At 42.5% G+C, this 23,510-nt stretch overlaps 1 protein-coding gene across 1 annotated transcript in view; it reads left to right on the forward strand.

Annotated features, from left to right (window-relative positions):
- The first annotated feature begins 284 nt into the window (after window positions 1-284).
- Window positions 285-23,510, forward strand: part of SNX9 (sorting nexin 9) — a 92,641-nt gene continuing 69,415 nt past the window's right edge. Inside the window, 3 exon segments of the mRNA XM_079939135.1 lie at window positions 285-816; window positions 819-991; window positions 993-1,019. Coding sequence (XP_079795261.1) covers window positions 756-816; window positions 819-991; window positions 993-1,019 — 261 coding nt within the window. The 5' untranslated portion in view covers window positions 285-755.

Here is a 23,510-nt window from a genome sequence, read left to right on the forward strand (position 1 = left end):
TTTATTAATAAAGCCCATACATCCGACTCTGAAGAGAAACCTTTTGATAAGAAAATGGAAAATTTTAGACCTCTCGTTTCCATTTCGAGAAACCTGTTGTCTCCCCCAAACCTCTGGGGCCCTGAGACGTTTTTAAATTTATCAACAGCCCAGAAGGAGGTTAATGGGGCGCCTCAGAACGAAATTCCCAAGCGTCCGGGCCCAGAAGCCCCAGCCGGGACCACAGTCCGCGGTCAACTGCAGGCTGGAGGCAGATCCTCCTCGGAGGGCCAGTCGGACTAGGAAGCCATTGCTCCGCTCCATGCCGGCTGTTTATTGAACACTCACTTCACTCAGCCCAGAGCTCGACCGGCCCCACAGCCATCCCGACGCGGGACAAAGATCCCGTCGGTGACTCGTGCCCGCGGGGGGACGCAGAGCTCTGGTCGCACCCCCGTGCATCTCGCACCGAAACTTCAGCCGCGGTGGACGGCCGGAGGCGGTCGGGACTCGGCTCCCCGGGCAGGCGTTCCCTCAAAGCGTGTCCCCAGTCCCCTTCACCGTCCCCACGGGCGGCCAGGCGGGGAGCGGCCGGGGGCCGTGATCCGGCCCCAGCCGCCACTCGCGGACGCGGCCCGGAGCGCTGGAACAAAGGGCGCCCGGAGGCGCGGCCCGGGGCGGAGGCTCCGGGCGGGGGCGGAAAGTGGGAGAGGAGGCCGGGCCGGCCGAGGGCACCGGGCGCGCTTCCGCCGGCCGCGCCGCGCACGCCGCGGTAAATGGGAGGCTCGGCCGGCGGGGGCGGGGGCCGCGCAGCCGGGGAGTTTCGGGAACTGGAGGAGCGGGCGGCGGCTGGAGTCGCCCAGAGCCGAGACTCGGGGCCGAGGCGGAGCCGCCGCCGCCGCCGCCGCCGCCGCCGCGCCGGGGCCCAGCCGTAGCCGCCGCTGCCTTCGCCCTCGTCCGGCCGACTCGGGCCGACAGACGCGGCGCGGGAGAGGAGCCGGCCGTCCCGGGCCAGGGATCCGCCCGCCATGGCCACCAAGGTGAGGGGCGCGCGGCCCAGGCCCGGCCGGCCGGTCGGCCCAGCAGCGGCGCGGGAGGGTCGTGCCCGCGGGCACGGGCGGCGGCGCCGCCGGGGAGGCCGAGAGGTCGCGCCGGGGCCCACCCGGCCCCCGCAGGGCTCGGGTTACGCGGAGCGGGCGGGTGGCCGGGGCTCGGGCGCCCGGGGGCTCGGCTGGCGGCGCGGGAGGGTCTCGGGGCGGGACCCCGGCCGCTTGCGGCTCCGTCTGCAAAGTTTGCGCCTGAGCGTGGGCCGCGGCCGCCGGGAGAGAGAGAAGTTCCCGCAGCCCCGGCGCCCGCTCCGAGGAGCCGCCTGACAGCCGGGAGCCCCGACTCTTTCCCGAGTGGAGTCCACTCCTCACCTCCCCGCGCGTCCGGCCGCCGCGGGAGCAGCGTCCCCTCCTTCCGCAGAGGGTGGGACCCCGGCTCCACGGGCCGCTTTCGGGGGCCCGACCCCCGCCGGGGAGGACTGAGAATTTAAAATCCAGGCCGGTGAACGAGGGTTCCCGGGGAGGGAAAACGACAGTGGAACGCCCCGCTCCTCCACTTCCCTCAGTTTTCCTGTTTTTTTTCTTTTGTTTTGCTACCTTTTTGGTTTGAATGTTATTTCCAGCATGAATAAAATGCAAAGAGGGAAATGACTCTGCTTTCAATTACGTGTCTGCTTAAAAAAAGGGCCAGGCCCGAATTACGTGGTGGAACTTTGACTCGCGCTTGGTAATTGGCCAGGAGTGCTGATTTGCTTATTTTACGGTATTGTCGGTGGAATTAGCGGTCACCCCTTGCTACCTGAGTCTGCAGGAGCGTCCATCTCCCGCTCCCTGGGCTGGGGCGTTTTCTTTAGTTCTAGATGTCACTTAGTAATGGGAAAGCCACGCTCCCCTCCATGAGCCAGTGATGGGGTTTGAGTTGACTTTTTTATTTGATTGATTTTTGCAAATAGTTTTAGTAGTGTCCCCTTTATAAACATCAGCACCCTCTACCATATTTACTTTTGAAACCTCGAAGCTTCTCTTGGGTTGGTGAAAACCTTAGATTGTTGTTGTTGGGTTTTTGTTTTTTGTAGAGAGAGAACTTTGAAAGCTCATAAATTTCAAATCCCTTTGAAAGATCAGATTGATATTTCAGTCCGTGGAATTTTGTTCTGTATCTGCCTAGGTGTAGTGTTTATTTTTTTTAAAGTGGAGATTCTTAAGGGAACCTGTTGCCTGCTGTTACTGAAACAATTACCTTCTTGTTAATATATTATTGGCTACGCTCTTCCTTGGTTTTATTAGGTGTGATAGAACTTGCTACCTTTTTTAACGTATATCATTTTGTGTTGATATTTTTTAAAAACAAAACTTAAGCCAGGGATTTCTAAGGAAATTTGATTTTGAGGTTTGTTGCCAGACATTCCAGAAATTACCAGTTACACATCCTATTTTATACTCATCTTGCAACCTTAAAAGCTGTTTGTGGTCGATACCTATTCAGAGGTGGTCAGTGTTTTGGTATTTTGCACCGTGATCTACTGATGCATGTTAGATAGACTGTCCTTTAAGTGGGACCCAGCTTAGCAACTAGTGCTGGTATATGTAATGAAAATTTTATCTGATACTTAAACCTGAACTTAGTTTTTCTATAAAATTAGAAAGGAGAATAGTTCTTGTACTAAACTTGAATTGCATGTGTCCTCACTAAGCACAAGCCTTAAAGCATGTGTAAGCACTTCCTACTTTTTTTTTTTTTTTTTGCGGTACGCGGGCCTCTCACTGTTGTGGCCTCTCCCGTTGCGGAGCACAGGCTCCGGACGCGCAGGCTCAGCAGCCATGGCTCACGGGCCCAGCCGCTCCGCGGCATGTGGGATCTTCCCGGACCGGGGCACGAACCCGTGTCCCCTGAATCGTCAGGCGGACTCTCAACCACTCCGCCACCAGGGAAGCCCGCACTTACTACTTTATTGTCTACTCCTCCAAAGGCAGATTCCAGTAATTCTGAGTCTTGGTTTCTTTCACCTTTATAATCACTATTCCACACGGTACTCCTTTCCATATTTACACTGTGACAAACCACTTGTGGTTTAAAAAAAAAGGAAGAGCAGAGAAGCACTTATATAGGAACCTTCTCAGTTCTCTGGTTTTCCTACTTCCTGATGATTCTTACATCAAACCAAAGTCTCATTTTTTAATTGTTCCCAGAGAGTAAATTTGTCCTTATTTTGTTACACCCCCGCCCCCACTTCCCATCCCTGCCCTTACCAACATCTGAGTAGTTTGGGGTTTTTTCTTTAATTTAATCGGGTAGGTACTTTTTAGTAAGAGAGACTATACATATAGTAAGTAATAACATCTAACTTTTTTTAAAATTGAAGACTCATATTGCACTCAGGCTCCTGCTACAAGCATTAAGTGATAAGAAATAAATACAATATCTGGATATTTTAGGTAGTGTTGGGTTTCCCTTTGAATTAACCAGAAAATACCTTCAGTTCTCTTCAGATATAATTTTCTTATGTATTGCTCTTACATATTTTCTTGAAGATGCAGTTATCTTTGAACTATCATCCTTTTTAAAAAACTGCACTGGTATATTCACAATAGAAAGAAATTATCTTTTAGAAGAAAAATGAATTAGGTAGTTCTTCACTGCCAAAGAAAGTTAATCAGTAACTGCACATTTTAAAGAAATTATCTGTTCTTTGTTTCTAATCATTACTCAGGAGAATGCTGAATTCGCTTTGAGTCCCAGTCTTGTCTCATTTAGTAAATACAACAAAAGGCTAATATGAGTGTGTAGCCTTGACTTCTAATAGGAACTACAGGTTGTATTTTTACACAGTCATATGGTGCACTTAGGAATAAATTATTTATTTATTAAGTCTTGGGAAAGGAATTCTTTTTTGGGGGGGCTAGATATAGCAAAAGGGACAGGAAGGAACTAGTTAACGAAGTTAATCCATAGCTATATAATTTAGCTGTAATTTCCATGTCACCGTTAACCTTTGGTAACTAATTTAAATCCTTTTGTGCTTAGGTAGTCACTTTTAGGAGTAATCATTAGAACCAGATTCTAGGAGTCCCTGATGCTTTTTTTTTTTTTTTTAACTTTTCTTTCCATCTCCAATGTCTAAAGTTGTATATTTGTGTTATAGTGCTTGTCTGGTTGAATGAAGTGAGTGTGGAATGTTGAAATTAGCGGTAGGAAAAGAGTGAATTGCTCAGGAGTGTTCCATGATATACATTAGCGAGAAGAGTTTAGAAAGCATACTTTGTAGTCTTTCCTGAGCAAAAACCTCTTTTTTGAAGAGGTTTATTGAAGAAAAGAGTAGAAATATCTTTCTAAAGTGTCTTAAAGATTAAGTTGTTTTTGATAGTTTTTTTTAACAGTATGGAAAATGGTAACATTCAGTTTAGCATAACAGTAATATTTTTTAAGTGTCTTCATAAATAGAATATCTAGACAGTATTTCTGTAGTCACAGAAAAATTCTATGACAGTAGGAACGTCAACCGATTTCTTATTAAAGAAGGAATAGGTGAGAAAGCATAAAAATTTTGTGAAGTTTTCTACTATACCCTGCTTCTGTGTTGACCATCTGAAAATTAGTTTTTTACTCTGATTGCCCACCAAAAACTTTGTAACTTTGCATATGCTGTTCCTCTTTTCTGGAATGCTGTTCTCTGGCCTTTTCCCCTACATACCTTCTTTTACACATTATGTCTCAGCTCAAAGCATTACTTCCTACAGAAAGCTTTCTGATCTCCCTGACCCCTGTTACAGGGTCACATCATATGCGCAGACTGCCGTTTTACATGTGTTTCTCTGCCCAGTGGCTGTCTCCTTTAGGGTGCTGTCAGCCCCAGGAGGATGGACTGTGTGTTTGCTCCTCTGTGTATCTTCTGTGACAGGCACAGACCAGGCTCTTGATAAACTGTTGTTCCATGAATGAATGTTGAATTTTCTTGTCCCTATTCCTCCCTCTCCAGTTTGAAAAAGCAAAAAGATTTTCCATTGAGATAGGTGGCTGTTAAAACTATTTAGCTCCACCTGTAAGCTTGTTTCTTTTAATTGTGCATTTTAGTAAGAAATTTTTAAAAGTGTGCATGCACAATGGAAAATAGACATCTACAGCTCAGTTATTGGCAATGTTTTTTAAATAAATCAGTTTTACTAATTATTACTTGAGAAATTGGTTATGTTTTAAGGTAATTGGAAAAAACTTCATGCTTCTGAGATTTTAAAAAGAGTTATCTTTGGGCTTCCCTGGTGGCGCAGTAGTTGAGAATCTGCCTGCCAATGCAGGGGACACGGGTTCAAGCCCTGGTCTGGGAAGATCCCACATGCCGCGCAGCAACTGGGCCTGTGAGCCACAACTACTGAGCCTGTGCGTCTGGAGCCTGTGCTCCGCAACGAGAGGCCACGACAATGAGAGGCCCCCGCAATGCAATGAAGAGTGGCCCCTGCTTGCCACAAGTAGAGAAAGCCCTCTCACAGAAACGAAGACCCAACACAGCCAAAAATAAATAAATAAATTTTAAATAAATAAATAAAATAAAAAGAGTTATCTTTAACCCATGAATTGTTAGAAATGTGTTTAATTTCCAAAAGTATAGGGTTTTTCTATTTATCTTTTTGTTAATGATTTCAAACTTAATTTCATCATGATCAGGGAGTCTGATTGTTACTAATAACCATACCTGAAAATTTGTTGAGGCTAACTTTGTACCCAGTATATAGTCAGTTTTTATAAATGTTCCACCTGTGCATAAAAAGAATATATATATTCCTTAATCAATGTATGTATATTTTCTGTATATGTCCATATACACTTATTAACTATGCTGTTCCCATCTGTATCCTTACTAATTCTACTTGATCTGTTGTATCTTAATGTCTTTTAGTCTACTTGACAGAGATGTTAAAATGGTGAATTTAAAAAATCTCTCTAAGGTTAGGATTAGTATTATCTTCCAGGTGAATTGAACTTTTTATCATTATTAAATGACCCTCTTTATAGTGCATTTTTTCTCAAAGACGGTTTTGTCTAAAAGTTAATGTGGTTTCACTAGCTTTCTTTTGGTAAATATTTTCCTGGTATATAAAAGCCTGTAACTGAATTTTACCTTTTCGTCTTGTTTGGCAGTCTTTGTGGCTAGAGGGTTTTGTTTGCTTTATTTGTGTTTATTGATGTGTTTGGATTTCTGGCTACCATCGTATAGATTCACTGAGGATTCCCGCCCCTCAACTTTTTAGAAGGTTTAGTTCCTTACAGGCATACCTCAGAGATGTTGTGGGTTGGTTCCAGACTACTGCAGTAAAACAAATCACACGGACTTTTTGCCCCCCAGTGCGTTTGAAAGTGATGTTTACACTATATGGTAGTCTGTTAAGTGTGCAATAGCATTATGTCTATAAAACAATGTATATACCTTGATTAAATAGTACTTTATTGCTAAAAATATTAAGAGTCACAGTAGTAACACCAAAGTTCGCTGGTCACCATAACACATATAATAATAATGAAAAAGTTTGTAGTATTGGGAGAATTACCAAAAGGTGACAGAGACACGAAGTGAGCAGGTACTGTTGGAAAAATGGTGTGTCAGTGGACTTGCTCTGCTCAGGGTTGCCACAGACCTTCAGTTTGTAAACACTGCAATATCTGCAAAGTGCAATAATGCAAAGCAAATAAAAGGAGGTATGCCTGTATGTCACTTTTTTCAATTGGTTGTCGTAAGCGTATATGTTACTATTTGTACGTTAAAGTCCAAAAGTCCTCACTATCATTACCCTCCTCCTGGGTTACAGGGACTTTAAGAAGCTCGGCTCCAGTCATCTCTCCCAAAACAGTTACTGCCCAGGATTTTCATTCTGTCTTCTCTACCACAAATTAGACATTATTTTTGTTTTTTATACAGTTAATGCTTACTTAGATTTAATCAACTTTTACCATATCTTTGCTTCCTATTCCTTTTTACATTTCAGTTCTTTCCGGGATAATTTTTCTTTTGGCTGAAATGAATTCTTTGGAATTTCCATTAAGGAGAGTTTTTTGTCGGTAAATCTCTCATGTGTGAAAATGGGTTTTGCCCTGTGCTTGAAAGATAGTTTTCTAGGTATGGAGTTCTGTTATTTCCCCTGTTTCCTACCGTCTTTCAGGGTTACTGCTCAGAAGTCAGCCATCTAATATTGTTCCTGAATAGTCTGATACTTCCCTCTGCCTGTTTTTAAGACCTTCCCCGCGTCTTTAGTATCTTACAGTTTCACCTTAGTGTGTTCATGTGTGGATTTTATTTATATAGCCTGGGATTTATGGGCAGCTTGGATCTTAGGATGGATGTTTCAGTACTTCTGCACCAGTGCAGTTCCGTAAAATAAACTTCCTGTGATAATGGAAATAATCCTACATCTGTGCAGTCCCGTGTGGCAGCCACCTGCCACGCATGGCTAAGGAAAACTTGCAGTGTGGTTAGTGTGACTGAGGAACTGTGCTTTTCATTTTAGTTTAAATAGTCACACGTGGCTACTGGCTATCACAGTGGGGAGTGCAGTTGTAGAAAATTCCCAGTGATTGTATTTCACGAATATTGCCTCTTCCCTGTTCTGTCTTTCTGGAACCCTAATTAGCATGAAAAGGTCCAACAGACATCTAACTTCCTAACTTTCAACTGCCGTGTTTTCTTTGTGCCGCATTCTAGATAATTTCTTTGACTCCTACCTGCAGTTTACTATTCTTTCTTTAGTTGGGCCTAATCTGTTCTTTGATCCATTTAATTTTCAATTATATTCTATTTTTAGAAATTGTTATTTGGTTTTGTTTCAAATCTGTGTGATCATTCTTTATATTCTCTAATTGCTCATATCTTTAAGCTTCTTTTAAGCATATTAAACATTGATTGATTGTGTCTGTTCTAATGTCTGAGGTCTAGTTCAGCAGTTGTCTCCACTCATTCTCACTCATGGTGCCTTGTTTTCTTGTGCGTTTTGTGATTTTATTTTCTTCTGTGAGTTGCTCATTTTCCTTGGAACTTCATCTAAGGGTTTTGATCCCTAAACTGAGTTATATTCGTACACAGAGAATTTGTCCTTGCTTATGCCAGTCTCTTGGGGACACTACATCCTTGGGATCACTGTAACTTTAATTCCTGGCTTAATGTTTTTCCAGCCATACTCTATAGCATAAATATGGACCTCAGATCTGAGGGGAAATCTCCCTTATTCCCCTACTCTGGGTCGAAGATGAGACAGGTTTCCTTGCTGTTCCCTTCTGTACAATGGGTTCTTTTTCCTTATGTTGAGGTCCTTTTGGGGTCCAGCTTCGAGCTTAATACAGGAGTGTTCGCCTGTCACCTCCCGCCTTCCCCAGGGCAGCCTGCAGAGCAGGACCCAAACTCAGGCTCTCCGGGGCATAGAGGAGACTCGTGGGGTGGAATCCTGTCTCAGAACGTTTTCCTTCCAGGGTTTCTGCTCTCATATCCTCTGACCTCTCTAGATCCTTTCCTTTTGTGCTGACTCAGCAGTGTGTGTTAAAAGGTGTTTGTGTGCTTGGGTGTGTCTTTGCTTTTAATATTTTATTCAGCACTTCAGTGTTTCAGTCTGGTGGTGGTTCATGGTATCAGCCTACCATACGTGCTGGAACAAAATCCCAGTCAGAGCATCTTTATAACAGACTGGAAAGTGAAGGAATGGAATATCTGCACACAAAGTGTTAATCTGTTTTTTGGAGGGAAAAAGGTGGAAAAGCAAAGTTGTTAAGCATTTTAGTTGAAACCAAACCTTAAGCCATCAAAATAACAGGCTGGGCATTTCAGTTTCCAATTGGTATTTTTATTTTTGCTCCCCCTTTGATTATCAGAAACACATGATCGATTTAGCCCATCTTATTCATTTTTAGGTGTTGTAAAGACAGTGCTTGAGGATGTTATTCAGTATGACTCAATTTTTCTAAGCTATTTTTAGTATCTGAAAACTGAGTCATAGAGTAAGTAGTATTACCTGCAGAGGCAGGATTCAGAAGTCACCCGTTTGTGTCACTGGGGACATATAAGTCAAAGGGGCATGTGACTTTAGACATTAGTTAACTAGGCGAAAAATGGACTTTGTTCTGGGAACCGTTACCCATCATCATTCACTGACTGCTTCATTTGAGTATCGAATGAGCTCGGTGCCGGGTCTTCTGCTCCACGATGGGGTGTCAGTCTGAAAGGCCTGTCCTTACCCTGAAGCTCTATGGTTCTAGCGGAGGGTAGGTCTGCTGCAGGGCGCAGGGGCCTCCTGCTGCAGCTTCTCAAGCCAGTAAGGCTTTCCAAGGAGCTGAGTCTTGAAATGTATATTTTTTTCTTTAATTCGTTGAGTGAATTTTAACCCTTATCTGATCACATCAGTCATTTAAAAAATACTTAAATAGTACATCTTAACAGTCTGCAAGTCCAGACTTTGTCTTGTAGGATCCGATAATCAGTTTGGCAGACAGTTTTAGCGGTTCCTATGTGCTCCTCTTACGCTGGATGTAAGGCTAAGATTTGGATCCTTGCCTAAGAGAGTAGACATTCAAAAATTAATGAGCTATTTAAAATGTACCAGTTAAATGCCATTTTTAATGTATATCTAATGCACATTCACAGAAGAGGACTTAAAAATGTAAATTTGTGTGTTAATAGTAGTTGTCTATCTCACACTTAGGAACTTCTTTTTCATCTTTAAGCCTGTTTTGTATTCTCAAGATTTTGAGTAATGAATATTTATTGCTTTTGTAATAAGGAAGAAAACAAGTTAATTTTTTTTTAAACTTAAAAACTTATTGGGCTTCCCTGGTGGCGCAGTGGTTGAGAGTCCGCCTGCTGATGCAGGGGACACGGATTCGTGCCCCGGTCCAGGAAGATCCCACATGCCGCGGAGCGGCTGGGCCGGTGAGCCATGGCCGCTGAGCCTGCGCGTCTGGAGCCTGTGCTCCACAACAGGAGAGGCCACAACAGTGAGAGGCCTGCGTACCGCAAAAAACAAAAACAAAAACAAAAACTTATTGTCATTAGCCAGGCCTCTCAAGCAGACTCCTAAATTTATCCATCTTCTGTTAATTTCCTTTGAATTATGCTAAGATGAAAAAAAGGTTTTAATTAATGCTTATACATAGTAAGTGGCACTTTAATAGAAAAATGCTAATGCATTCAGTATTACAAAAAGAAACTTAAAATTTATTTTTCTTCCCTCAGCACCATATTTTCTTCTTCCAAAGGAGAAAAAGTATGCTTCTTAAACTTTTAAAAATACCTAAAAACTTACTGAATAACCAGCACTGAACCTGGAGTTCTTGAAAATTGCTCTTTTAAATACATTTATGTTTTACCTGCCTCTGCACTTGTTCCCTCAGGAGCTCAGAGGACTCCTTCGTGAGTCAGCAGCAGTTGCATCACTCTTGTACTTTCCTCACCTTCATAAGATTTTAAAGTCAGGAGTTGAATTTAAGATTTTACAGCCTTTTTGTTGATGTGTCAGGCTTACTTTGTCTGGTGATTGCCATTACCAGTAAGTATATTCAATTTCTTATAAACAAAACTAGGAAATCAATAGGCTTTCGACTACTGAGATCTGTAGTTACATCAGATTGATCCATCTTAATCATTTAAAGCCATGATGATACCAAAAAATATGGAGATTGTTTTTTAAAATTCTAATATTTAAAGCTACTTCTGGTTCTAGTCTTTACTACTATATTTATAGCTTTTTAAAACCCATTCCCCTTTTTGATAAGTAAAACATCTCATGCTTTTCCTGTAGTTTGTATTTAACAAGTGATAGATGGTTCTCTAAAATTTGAGTACTAAATATTTTCCCCCAAACTCCCCTCTTCTCTGACTCGTTAGGAATCTCTGCTATAAGGAAGATGATGGCAATGTAATAAGCTTCCATCTAAGAGAGAAATTGGACTCTTACTAAAGTGCATCACTATTTTATGAGTGGTGATCATGTTTCCTGAGTTTAGGCATTAATGGTAGAGCTGAGGTACCCCAGCTGCATCACAGTCCCCCGCCTGGAGAGCTTGTTAAATCACAATTGCTGTGCAATTTCTGAGTTTCTAGTTCAGGAGGTGGGTCCGGAACATGCACTTCTGCCAGTTTCAAGGTGATGCTGAGGCTGCTGGTCTAGGGACCACACTTGGAGAACCAATGTTGCAGAAGATTGAAAAAGAAAGTAAGAACCTGGGTTCGGTCCTAGGTTCATCTCTGGAATCTGTGGACTATAAAATGGGTGGGCTCTAACACACTGTGTGCAGTGAATACTTCGTTCTTGCTTAAAGTATTCTAATCTAACTGAGTTCAAGTGATGCTGAAAATTTTAAAAGCTGGTATTCTCAAAAACTGTTAAGCTTCTCATCAGCTTGTGGTTTTCAGCGTTGTATTGATTGGTTATTTGTGTTACGTGCAAAATGGCTTAATCTAGTAGAGTCTGATTATTACGGTGGTGAGGTGACTGTGACTCGTTATTACTTTTCCTGTTGCTTTTTGGTTAGCCAGAAGACATGCCCTACAATTTTGAATATCATTATAGTTCACAGTAATCAGTCCAGACTTAACGTGCTTTGTATCACATGTTCCTAAAGTGGTTGTATAATGAGAACAATTTATTTTGTTTAAGAAGATATTGGGAGTAGGAGTTTGTTAATTAATTTATTTATTTTTGCTGTGTTGGGTCTTCGTTTCTGTGCGAGGGCCTTTTCTAGTTCTGGCAAGCGGGGGCCACTCTTCATTGCGGTGTGCGGGCCTCTCACTATCGCGGCCTCTCTTGTTGCGGAGCACAGGCTCCAGACGCGCAGGCTCAGTAGTTGTGGCTCACGGGCCTAGTTGCTCCGCGACATGTGGGATCCTCCCAGACCAGGGCTCGAACCCGTGTCCCCTGCATTAACAGGCAGATTCTCAACCACTGCGCCACCAGGGAAGCCCATTGAGAACAATTTTAATTCACTAGGGAAGATTATTATGTAAAAGAATCCTGTTTTTTAATTATTTTGTAACTTAGATAATCTATGATATTTGTGTAAATCCAGTTTTTTATCTTACTTGTGTGGTATGCACCTATACTTAATTTTGATGAATTTAAATTTCACCAGATTAAACTTTCCTGTTTGCCCACTTAGATGCCTCAAAGAAGTAAAATGACAGACGTTTTTAACGCCAGAGAAAACAATGAATATAGTCCCTAAACTAGAAGAACCTACCTTTGAATAGTTAAGTTGATCTAGGACTCATGTATGAAGGCAGGGGTGTGCTTTAGAAAACAGCCTGTATTCATGCAACTTGCCTGTGCACTATCAATAAGAGTTAATGTATGTCTGTATATGAACAGTGCAGAAAAATATTTTGAAACCCTTCTTGGCATTTATACCATTCAGAGTCTTTTTGTTGGTCTATAAATGGCATACACTGTTATGGAAGGAATACATTTGATTTTCACATTCTGTCGTTAACATCAGAATATTATTATACATAAATAGCAAGGGTTATTTACGGGAAATGTTAAGTATGCTACCAAAAATCAAAAGCATGTTTTTTTCATTCAACAGTCTCTCTCCAGAACTTATAAATACTGTAAGTGAACAGAGCATGCATTTTTCTACTCTGAAAGAATTTGTAGTCTAATGGGGGAAACAGGCACTTGAATCGCTTCAATTCAGAATTCTCGTTGCTGTGGTAGAAGTACATGCGATGTCCAGTGATGGCACAGAATCTAGGGTTGGAAATGAGACCCGAAATGAGACCCTTTCGTCTGTTTTGCTGCATTTACTGTCACTGGAAACTTAAGAGTAAAACTGAGTTTATGTCAGTAAAGAGGCCACAGTTTGAAAAACTTATGTAAAAATAAAAACTAGTTAATTACTCTGACATACGTCAGCCATAGTGTAGAAGATCATTTCTCTGCTTGAGATGAGGGCGTAGTATTACATAAGTGAGGGCACATTTAGTTTGAGGTCTTTCAAACAGTTCCTTATCATAGTGACCGCCCTTGCAGGGCAGAAAGTACATTTCAGAGAAGGCATACATTTCCAGTATGCCTAGTTGTGATCTAAAATTTTATCTGGGACTAGACACGAAGCCACTTTTGGGAACCAGTGAACAACACGTGCCATGCAGATAATGTTCCTATGACGTGGCTCCTTCTAAATCCCTGTGGCCTTGGACACAGCATCTGCGAATGGTTAAAACGGATCTGCTCCTTTCGATTTCCCCGTTAGCAGTTCAGTTAAAGTATTTGGAGTGTTTCCTGTGCCTGGCTTGCAACACCTAGAGTTTATTCTAGATTAGAGATTCCCAGCTGGTGAGTTTTCAGGGGATCTTTAAATCTAAATGAGCAAACATTGTTACAGACTGTTTATCTTCCTCACATTTGCAAGACTGTTTTTAAAATATATGTAGATTTTGTTAGTAATAAAATAGAGATACATTTCAAAATGCTAATGACTTCATAGTACCTCTTTGGCATTAAGTATTTCTCAATAAATTGTACTTTTATATGTTTACTGTTGTTTGTGGGGCGACATATGTATGTATGTAATGAATTGATCTTGAGGTTGTTGGCATTCTTTAATTGAAGTTAGCTATTACATAAAAGCTATTACATTTCCGTTATTGCTGTTTGATTTGCCTTGAATTTTACATTTGGAAAAGAAATTTTGTCATGTCTTCTATTAGAGATGCAATGAATGAAAAAATTAGTTCTATGTGATTATTAAATTTATGTATTTCAGTGCAGTAGTGGTGGAATAGCACAGAGAATGGGAGTCTGGGTTCAAATCCCAATCAAATCCAACTATATCACTTTGGCAAGTTACTTAATGCTTCGTTTTCCTCATCTGTAAAATACAAGTAATAATAGGAACTCAGGTGTGAGTTCCATTGCACAATCCAGGTAGGGCAAAAGAACAGAATTTCATTTTTCTGTAACAATTTACAGCGAATTATGTCCTTATCCTACTGGGAAAGTCAGCTATAACCTGTAGCTCACCGCCTCCTCCTCGTGCCCAGGGTTAGGTATAATTTGAGGGTGGGGATCCTTACATAATGCCTTGGGCGGAGGGTCGTGTCTTGCCCTGCAGCCGCGTCTCCTGCAGTCTGCGCCCTCAGGTGGGGAGTTCTGTCCCACTCCCTTGCTGTTCCTCAGGGAACCGGAGCCATTTTGCTGTTGTCCTGCTCTAGTGGGACACAAAGCTGCAAAACCCAGACACTTTCCATCCTAATGCAGTACAAGCTGTACCCCCTCCTGTCGATTTGTTGTTTCACCGGGGTTCTGGCACCGGGCTGAGGGCTCTCTCCAGGTCTCGCCATTGCCTCTGGCCTCCGCTCTGCACTTGCGCACTGTCTTTTCCCCCAGCTCAGTTCCTCTGGTCCAGGCTTTGAGAGTGGAGGTGGTGGTGGGAGAAACAGAGGCCACGCTGTGTCTCCCCATTGCAGTATTTCTCACCAGTGCTTTCTGTCTGGAGCCCAGAGTTCTCTCCATTCTCAGGGCCTTTGGAACCCACAGCCAGGAACCCTTTACAGTGTTCTCTCATGTCATAACCTCTCCTGGGACAGTGGACACAGTGGGCACTGCTGGTTCGGGTTGGGGAGGTGGGAGAAAAGGGGAGAAAACCCCCTAAAGATGAAAAAATAACATTTCAAAAATATTATCTCTACCAGATTATCTCAAGGAGTAAGTAAAAATTTATGTAAAGGGCTTACCGATGTGTCTGACTTTACAACAGGGGATAGTAGCTATGGTTGGATGGTGTTATTCGTATTATTATAAAAATAAACTATAAACTGGGATCTGTTAGACCCCAAGATCTAAGGTCTTCCTTAACTGTGTTCACGGAGTTGTAACAACTTTCTCCAATTTCAAGTTACTCTTGTGGAGGTGATGAACTTTCTATCTGCTTCTTACTTATCCCAGACTTTGTTAACCTACTTTTCCAAATCTGGGTGTCCGGCAATTTGAGTTTGATTCTTTCTGCCATTGCCTCAGTGTGCCTTGTTTTTTCTGGTAAATTACCTTTCATACATGAAAACAAGATAAAAACAAGGCAGAATGTTAGAGGCGTAGACAAAGGAATGAGATTTAAAAGCACCTTAGCATTGCTGGAAAGTCTGTGTTATAAAACCACTACATGTGTTTAGCAGATCTGTTTACTGAGGTCACAGATAATACATCTCATTGGATCCTCATGTGGTAGATCATTGTGTTGTTTTGTTACCTTCAGTAAATCGTTGAGCCCCTATCATGGGCCAGAAACTGTTGGACCATTAGGAATACAGCATTAAAGAAAATAATTTTAAATCCCTGCACTCAGACAAAAATCCCTGCTCTCATGGACCTTGCATTCTAGTGGAGGAGATGGAAGTAAACAAGGTCAATAAGGAGAAAAATAAAATAAGGAGAAACATACAGCTGGGAGAAGAGACCTTGCTAAGGGGTGCGTGCACGTGTGTGTGCGCGCGTGTGCTTGCACACACACTGTTAGATGGGGTGGCCGAGGAGGCCTCTGAGAAGGTGACCCTCAAGTCCAGACCTGAGGGAAGGTTGGTAAGTTGCACCTCTGAGGAAAGAGCATTGCCCTCAGGGAGAGTGTGCCTGGAGGTCAGTGAGGTCATGGAGGCCAGCTGAGCTGTGGGAGTGGCGAGGACCCTCAGGTCCACACTCACAGAGTGTGCCTGATGAGGAGGGCTTTGGCATTTATTACGAGATGTGAGACCACTGGAGGGTTTCCAACACACCAAGAGCAACTGACTCTTTTCTTTCCTTTCTCTCTCTCTTTCTTCCTTCCTTTCTTTCGTTTCGTTTTCGTTTCTTTTCTTTTTTTTTTGAGTTGAGCTTACCTTTATTAAGCCAAAGCTAACTGTAGGGAGTTAATGCTCTATTCACTTTTACATTGGACTGAAGTCTTATTTGATCCCTTCTTGAAACTTAATTGATTTTTATCTAATTAAAATCATGCTAGGAAAATCCTGTGCTCCACTTAAGCCAATCAGTGCACAAAAGGATCAGCAGATTATCCTTTTATATATGTATATATAAATATATATATATATGAATATCCCAATCCAGTCATTTGAAAATAATTTTTAAATAAAATTTAGAGCATCTCTAACATACTGAATTTTCAATTCTATCTTGTCTCCTGGTTATACTGAAATTACATACATACGCCTATCAGACCGTTTGCCCCTTTGGCCTATAAAGCAGTTCGTTTGGCTTTCACCATCCTGTTGACTTGACCGGTGTTCACCCAGAGACTAAGTAAAATAGTTCCAGACTGGCAGATTTTAAGCAGGTATAAAAATATTCATAACCAATTACAGCCAACTTCATTCCTTTTTTTTTTTTTTGCGGTACACGGGCCTCTCACTGTTGTGGCCTCTCCCGTTGCGGAGCACAGGCTCCGGACGCGCAGGCTCAGCGGCCATGGCTCACGGGCCCAGCCGCTCCGCGGCATATGGGATCTTCCCGGACCGGGGCACGAACCTGCGTCCCCTGCATCTGCAGGCGGACTCTCAACCACTGCGCCACCAGGGAAGCCCTTCATTCCTTTTCTAACTGGAATCACTGCTTGCTAAAGCAGTTTCTTATGTAAACTTTGCGAAGCCTCAGCAATTTTGAGAACAATAGTGTAAGAAAGCAACTGGTACACTGAGAATTGGGTCAGAATGTTCTCATGGGCTTAGAAGAAACGGCATCGTCCTGGCCTAGGATTTCGAGATTCAGTGAATCTTTATTCTTTTCCTGGTTCCGTTAAGTGTTTCTGTTTTTTGTGATTTTTTTGGGTATGAAATATATTAATGAAATTTCATATTATTTGGGCTTAAAAACTCCATGTCTGGGAGGTTTAAAGATAGTATCTGGATAGCTTGGCATAATTCAATATTTTTTATTTTAACTTTTATTTATAAAAATTCCAACATAGACAAAAGAAGAATAGTACAGTAAACCCCCTATGTACCCATCACCAGCCTCAGCAATTACCAGCTCCTGGCCAATTTTGTTTCCTCTAACCTTCCTCCCCCATTTTCCCCTTCCAGACATATTGTTTCATGATAAACATTTCAGTGTATATCTCCAAAAACAAGATTTTTAAAATACCAATACATAACAATTCCTGTTATCCTACTTAAAAATTCAGAATAAATCTTTAATATCTTGAAATATCCAGTCTGACGGTATGCAGTGTAAACATTTTCATAAATTAATAGTTGCTGTATTTATGTGGCTTGATATGCATTAAGGTAAAGACAGTGCCATCTAGTTTAGTTAGATGCTTAGTTGATGATGTTTAAAACTGTTAATAATTGGCATTTGCATGAATCTGCCAGTGTTGATGTAAGACGAATCTTGCCATAGGTAGTACGACTACAGCTAACGTACCTAAAGGTTTTAGGGTATGTGTGTGTGTTGCTTTCCTCTTGCCAACTACACACTTAACCAAAATCCTCAGCAGACAAGGCCCTTCTGAAGCCTGTCTGTGCAGTGTGGTTGGTGTGGGCAATTGGAGGACGCTTAGAACTAGTGCTGAGAAGAATGGGGTTACGTACGCATTTATCAGAGGTGAGAAGGACATACCTGGCCTTTAGCCTCCAGATGGTACCCGTAGTTGGTTAAAAAGTCGATGAAAATGAAGATTGAAAAGGAAATACTAACCATCTTATTTTAACTTAAAATACGTAAATATACATTTATTTATCAATCCTTGATAGGAAGCCAAGGTCTTTTCTTTGAGTATGTACCTAGTTCAGAGCGGTCCATCTTGTACACTGTAATGCATTGTCTGTGGTTTCCATTTCTTTTAAAGAGTTTAAACAATTTAAAAACAATTTCAAAGTACCTGTGAATACGAAATCTTAGATTTAAAAAACTTGTTGCTTCCCATTTGTCTCAACTGTTGTCTCAGCTGCGCCTACTTTGACAGGAAGCTTTTTAGCAACTTACTTTTTTATCAAGGCTCCTCAAAACATTCAATTTAGTTTTCTTAGAAATAATTACTCTTTTTTCACACTCTTGTTTCATTGGCTTATGTAATAATTCAGTTGCTTGGCTACAGCAGTTAAGTACAGCTGCAACTGGTGGGATCAGAACTGCCCCTGTATATTAGGGAGTAGCCTGCTAAGTGCAAGAGTTCATTCAGCATGACACATGTTTTATACAGAGCACAGAGCGTGTCAGTAAACCTGGCACATGGGTTGTGTGGAATACAGGCTGCATGATACTCTCCTATTAATAAGTCAGATTGTTGATATTTGTGGCTGGTTACCTGGGATTGCTTAGGTTAGAGTATGGTTCTCATGGACCCATCTGGCTTTGAGGAGAATTGATGGTGGGTGATGAATTCAGTATTTGTTCCTTACTATTTTAACTTGGTCAGCTGCCTTTAGTAAATCAGTATCCTAGTGCCACATCACGATTTAAACAATTATCAGAAGTACTTTTGTAACATTTTCAGTGAATATGGATATTAGACAATTATCTAAAAAATAACAAAATGTAGTTTACTGAAGTAATGTGCCAGTTTCTGTTTTACAAAAGAAAATGGTATCATAACTCTTTAAATTTAGAGGATCTTACAAGAATGGAGAACTTACAAGTTACAGTTTCTTTGTTAATCTTTCCTTCTACCCTAGAAGTAGGGAAGACTTAATCCTTCGGAACCAATATATTCTGCTGGTGGTAATGGGACATGATCTTTCTCTGCATTTCAATTTAGCCGATGTTCAGTGCTTGTTATAATTTGCAACTGAAGTAACTAGGTTTACCATAGAGGCTGTAAAAGAAGTAAAGACAAACGTAGCTTCTATTCTTGAGGCCCTCGTGGTTTTAGTATTTTAAAAAACAAGTGTACGTACTCAATGGGAAAATAAAAGATATTGGCCAAATCATTTAAGGCTCAGAATACCCTCTCCCTGGCTTTCTCGGATCTGTGCCTCCCTGCCGACACCTCCTGCCCTGCCCACAGCTGAGTTCTCTGCCCGCTGTGCTTCTGTTCTACCTGTGTGTCCTCCGTCTCACACTGCTGCTGTTGTAACTGTTGCTCTTTCTGACTAGCCTTTGAGGGCAGTGGCTCTTCCTTGTTTGTTTTCATATCCTCATGGAGTGATTGGTAGTGGATATTCAGTAGATGATTTTTTGAGTAAGAGCTGGGAGCCTGCAGGGTGTACTGGAAAGGACAGTGCTGGGTTGCAGTCCCAGCTCTGCTATTATCTGGCTCTGTGACCGTAAGCAAATTAACCATTCCGGGCTATGGTTCCTCATCTGTAATTATGCCAGAGCCTATCTTATCCCTTGCAGGGATATTGAACTTTTTATGACTTGCAGGATAGTCCCAATGTGAAGAATTGTCCTCCCCTTGCCCCAGTGCTAACTGCACCACTGTGGAGAAACACTGGCTTCAGCTAATCAGGCCTAGATCAGTCCCTAGAGCTAGACATAGGGTTACCTTACCTGACTCACAAGAGGGAGGGATGAAAACCTGAACAAAAGGGTTTTTTTTTGTTTTGTTTCGTTTTATTGCGGTACGCGGGCCTCTCACCGTTGTGGCCTCTCCCGTTGCGGAGCACAGGGCTCCGGACGCACAGGCTCAGCGGCCGTGGCTCACGGGCCCAGCCGCTCCGCAGCATGTGTGATCTTCCCAGACCGGGGCACGAACCCGCGTCCCCTGCATTGGCAGGCGGACTCTCAACCACTGCGCCACCAGGGAAGCCCAAAAGGGGGTTTTTTAACCCCCCAGTGAAGAGGGAAGCGGAGGGCGTGAACGTTGCGAGCATTCCACCGTGCTGATTCCAGCGGCGTCTTACTGGGTGAGAGAAGAGAGTGGACTGGCACGGGTTTGGTGTTGCAGAGTGGGAGCCAGGGTTAGCTTTTTAGAGTGGAGTTAGATTATGGAGGATGGTGAATGCCAGGTAAATGGATCTGAACTTGATCCTAGGGAACAGGAAATCATTGGGACTTCTTGATACGTGACGTGATGCCAGTTTTATCGAGAGAGCCTCTGGCAGCGGTGGGCAGGATTGACTGGCCGAGAGGAAAGACTGTGGCAGGAAGATCAGTTAAGGGGCGGATCCGACCTACTCCAGGGTAACTGACATCACAGAAGGCGCAGAGCAGAGTGCTGGGTTAAAACTCCATTTCTCCCATTTGTCGGGCGTTCTACCTCAAGACAGGTTACTTGATGTATGTAATTGGTATGAGCTGCTGTTTCTCCTGCAGAACTGAGTGATACCACCATTGAGGGTTGCTTTGAAAATTAAGGAAGGACATATGTGAAGTACCTCCTGCCTCGAAACAGTTAGTCCCACCTCACCTTTCTCATCTGCCTGGTTTTCTCTTTTTCTAGTGTTTTTTAGGTTGCAGGAAGGACCACCTAGAAAGAGAAAAGAGGATGCTAGCAAAAACCTGGTTGGAGGTACATTTGCTGTGTCATAGAAGGTGTCTGGTTAGAAGGTTTCTGGCTTCTCCATTTTCGCATGTGATGACTCCCTCGTTCTGCATTTTTCCCGTCTCTTGGTCGCTGATTAGTCTAAATCTCTTCATTTGACTAAGTATGATTCAGTCTTCCATTTTTTGGTGTGATAAACACTGTCAGCTCTTCAAATTACATTGTATCTCCCTAACTTAATTCTCCTTGGCAGTCTCACTTTGCTGTATCTTTAACTTTACACTTGTGATCCCATGAAAACCAGCTGTAGTTCTGTGGTGAGTTATATATTAGCTGTATGAATTTAGAAGAGAAATTGCCCTGAAGAGGAACCACTGATGAAAATAAATCATAGTTAAGAGTACTGGCCTTCATCCAAGTGTCAGTTAAAAGCAGACACCCATGTTCCTCCTGTAACCCAGTTGTATGTGTGTTGATGTAGATGACTTTAAGAGGAAACATCATTTTGAGGAGTTTAATTTTAAAGATATGCACATTTCACTTAAGTATAGTAGTGTCCTTTAAATAGATTAAGATAGTTAATTTACATTCTTTAAATAGGCCCAAAGGGACTTGCAGGTTGTCCTGTCATTTTTCATGTGTGAAAGGTGAGACCTAGAACTAGAAAATAAGTATCCAGTGTCTTCTGTCTTATCCAATAATACATGGTTAGGACGGAGACTCTGAGTCATTAAGAAAAGTCATTAAGAAAAGACTTTTCTTAATGAATTATACTTTTAATCTTTTTGAAACCAGGAAAATGTATCACACTTATAAAAGAAGCACCACGAGGCATACAGTCTTCAGGAGTTTTCTAACTTAAAAATTTTTTTTAAATTTTATCCATTTTGATTATTGAACTTTTAGGACAGAGATGGCAAGCAGAAGCTGCTAGGAGGACATTGCTGGGAGGGACTGAGGCCCTGTACAGACAGTGCTGATAGATTAGTCATTTGTACCAAGGGCCCAGGGAGAAGGAGGGAAGCCTACATAATACTACACGGCTTCTGCTCTGGTTTTAGTAGTGCTTAATTCCTATAACTCTTTTTCAGTATATTTTATTCATAGTTTATATAAATTATATACTTTTTTTCCTCCTGAATGCTAGTTTATTTACATAGACACAGCAGAGAAGCCTTGCTAAAAACAAAGCGTTAATTTTTAAAACTCTTTGTAAATGTACCTTTGTATTATTTGACCTCTGATTTGTATTTTTACCCTTGGCTTTGCATGGTGCTTCCTCGGGGCCTTTGCACTTGCTGCTCCTCCCATCGTACCTGGCCTTGCATCCTCCCACGGTCCCTGTTCTTCACCAGCTGGCACCCTCATTCGTAGGTCTCAGGTCACATGACGCCTCCTCAAGGAGACCTTCCCCAGCAACCTCATTTAAAGTAACCTCCGCCAGCCCGTTACTCTATCACATCACCTGACTAAGCTCTTTACCAGCACCTGCCACCACCTGCAAATACCTTGTGTGTTGAGTGGCTGTCTCCTCCTCCTAAAACAAACACTTCTGAGGGAAGGTAGGCGCCTTTAGGCTTTTCACCACTGTGTCCACCTAGGACGGAGCCCGGTGGTAGTAACTGCCTGTTACATATCTGTTGACAAAATGAATGCGTACCTGCCCCCTAGGTTCGGTCTGGTATCCGGCCATCAGCTTTAGCGACCACAGAGCATCCCAGGAGAGTGCAGACTCTAAACATGGCCTCTGATGGCTTTAAGCAGAAAAACCTAGGATGCTGGAGGGGAATTCTTCCCCAAAGTCATGGTAGAGATTTAGGAAAAGTATAATTAAGAAACGTTCAGGATAAGCATTGGCATTTTGCAAAACAGAGTTTAGTTTATAAACTTAAGAGATGTATGATTGTCTGTTAAATGGTTTTTGGTTCTTAAGCTGGGGCGGTAAACCTAGACTAAATGAAGTTTTTCATCCCAAGAAAACTATGATTTCTATAATCTCAAAACTGAAATAGTGAGATGAGATTTATTTGGAAATGTTAACTTGAACATTAACTTGAACATCAGACACCTAGTAGGTAGCAGATACCATACTATGTGGTAAATGGATTAGTAATTCATTCATTTAACAAATATGCATTTGAGTGATTGCTGTGTCAGGCACTGTGCTGAACACTATAGAGAAGGAACTTACAGTTTAGTAGAGAATGCACCACAGGTAAACAAGCAAAAATAACACCGTGTAAATACAATCATGGGGAAGTACGACGTAGGCCCAAAGGCAGGCTGTAGGAGAGATCCACAGCAGACGTCGGAGGTCACAGAATGTTTCCCACAAGTGAAATCTAAGTGAATTAAGGGGCATGAAACATGAGTAGGATTTGATCAGGTGAAGAAAGAGGGAAGATATGTACAGGTCTGGGATTCATCAGTGTAAAGATGGCAAGTGGAAGTTGTCAGGGTGAATATCATGCAGGAAGAGTGTGTCCAGTAAGAAGAGCACAGGATCCTGGGGAGCATAAACTTTTATAGGGTGGCCTGTCTCCAAAAAGAAGCCTGAGAAAGGAGAGAAGGCAGAAAACCAGAAGAGGTCACGTGTGGCGAAACAAAGGGAAGAGTGTTTCAACAAGAAGTGGATGGCGGTGTCCTTTGCAGCCAGGAGGTGGAGTGAGCTGAGGGCCACGTAGGTCCACTGGGTTGGCCCCCACAGGAGGGTTGCTAGTGGCCTCGACAGAGCCATTCCAGCAGGGTAACGCGGGCGAAGCTCAGCTACTGTGGGGTGAAGAGTGAGTAGCAGATGAGGTCGACACAGTGAATGCGGACAGCGCTTCTTAACATTGAAATTTCTTTTGAATGGATAAAGAAGATGTGGTACATACATACAATGGAATACTACTCAGCCGTGAAAAAGAAAGAATGCCAATTACAGCAGCATGGATGGTCGGGATAGAGATGATCATACTAAGTGAAGTCAGTCAGGAAGAGAAAGACAAAGACCATATGCTATCACTTATATGTGGAATCTAAAATAAGACACAAATGAACTTATCTACAAAACAGAAACAGACTCACAGAGAGAACAGACTTGCAGTTGCCAAGGGGGTGGA

Source organism: Stenella coeruleoalba, assembly GCF_951394435.1.
Source record: "Stenella coeruleoalba genome assembly, chromosome: 12".
In the NCBI taxonomy this organism is placed as follows: Eukaryota; Metazoa; Chordata; class Mammalia; order Artiodactyla; family Delphinidae; genus Stenella; species Stenella coeruleoalba.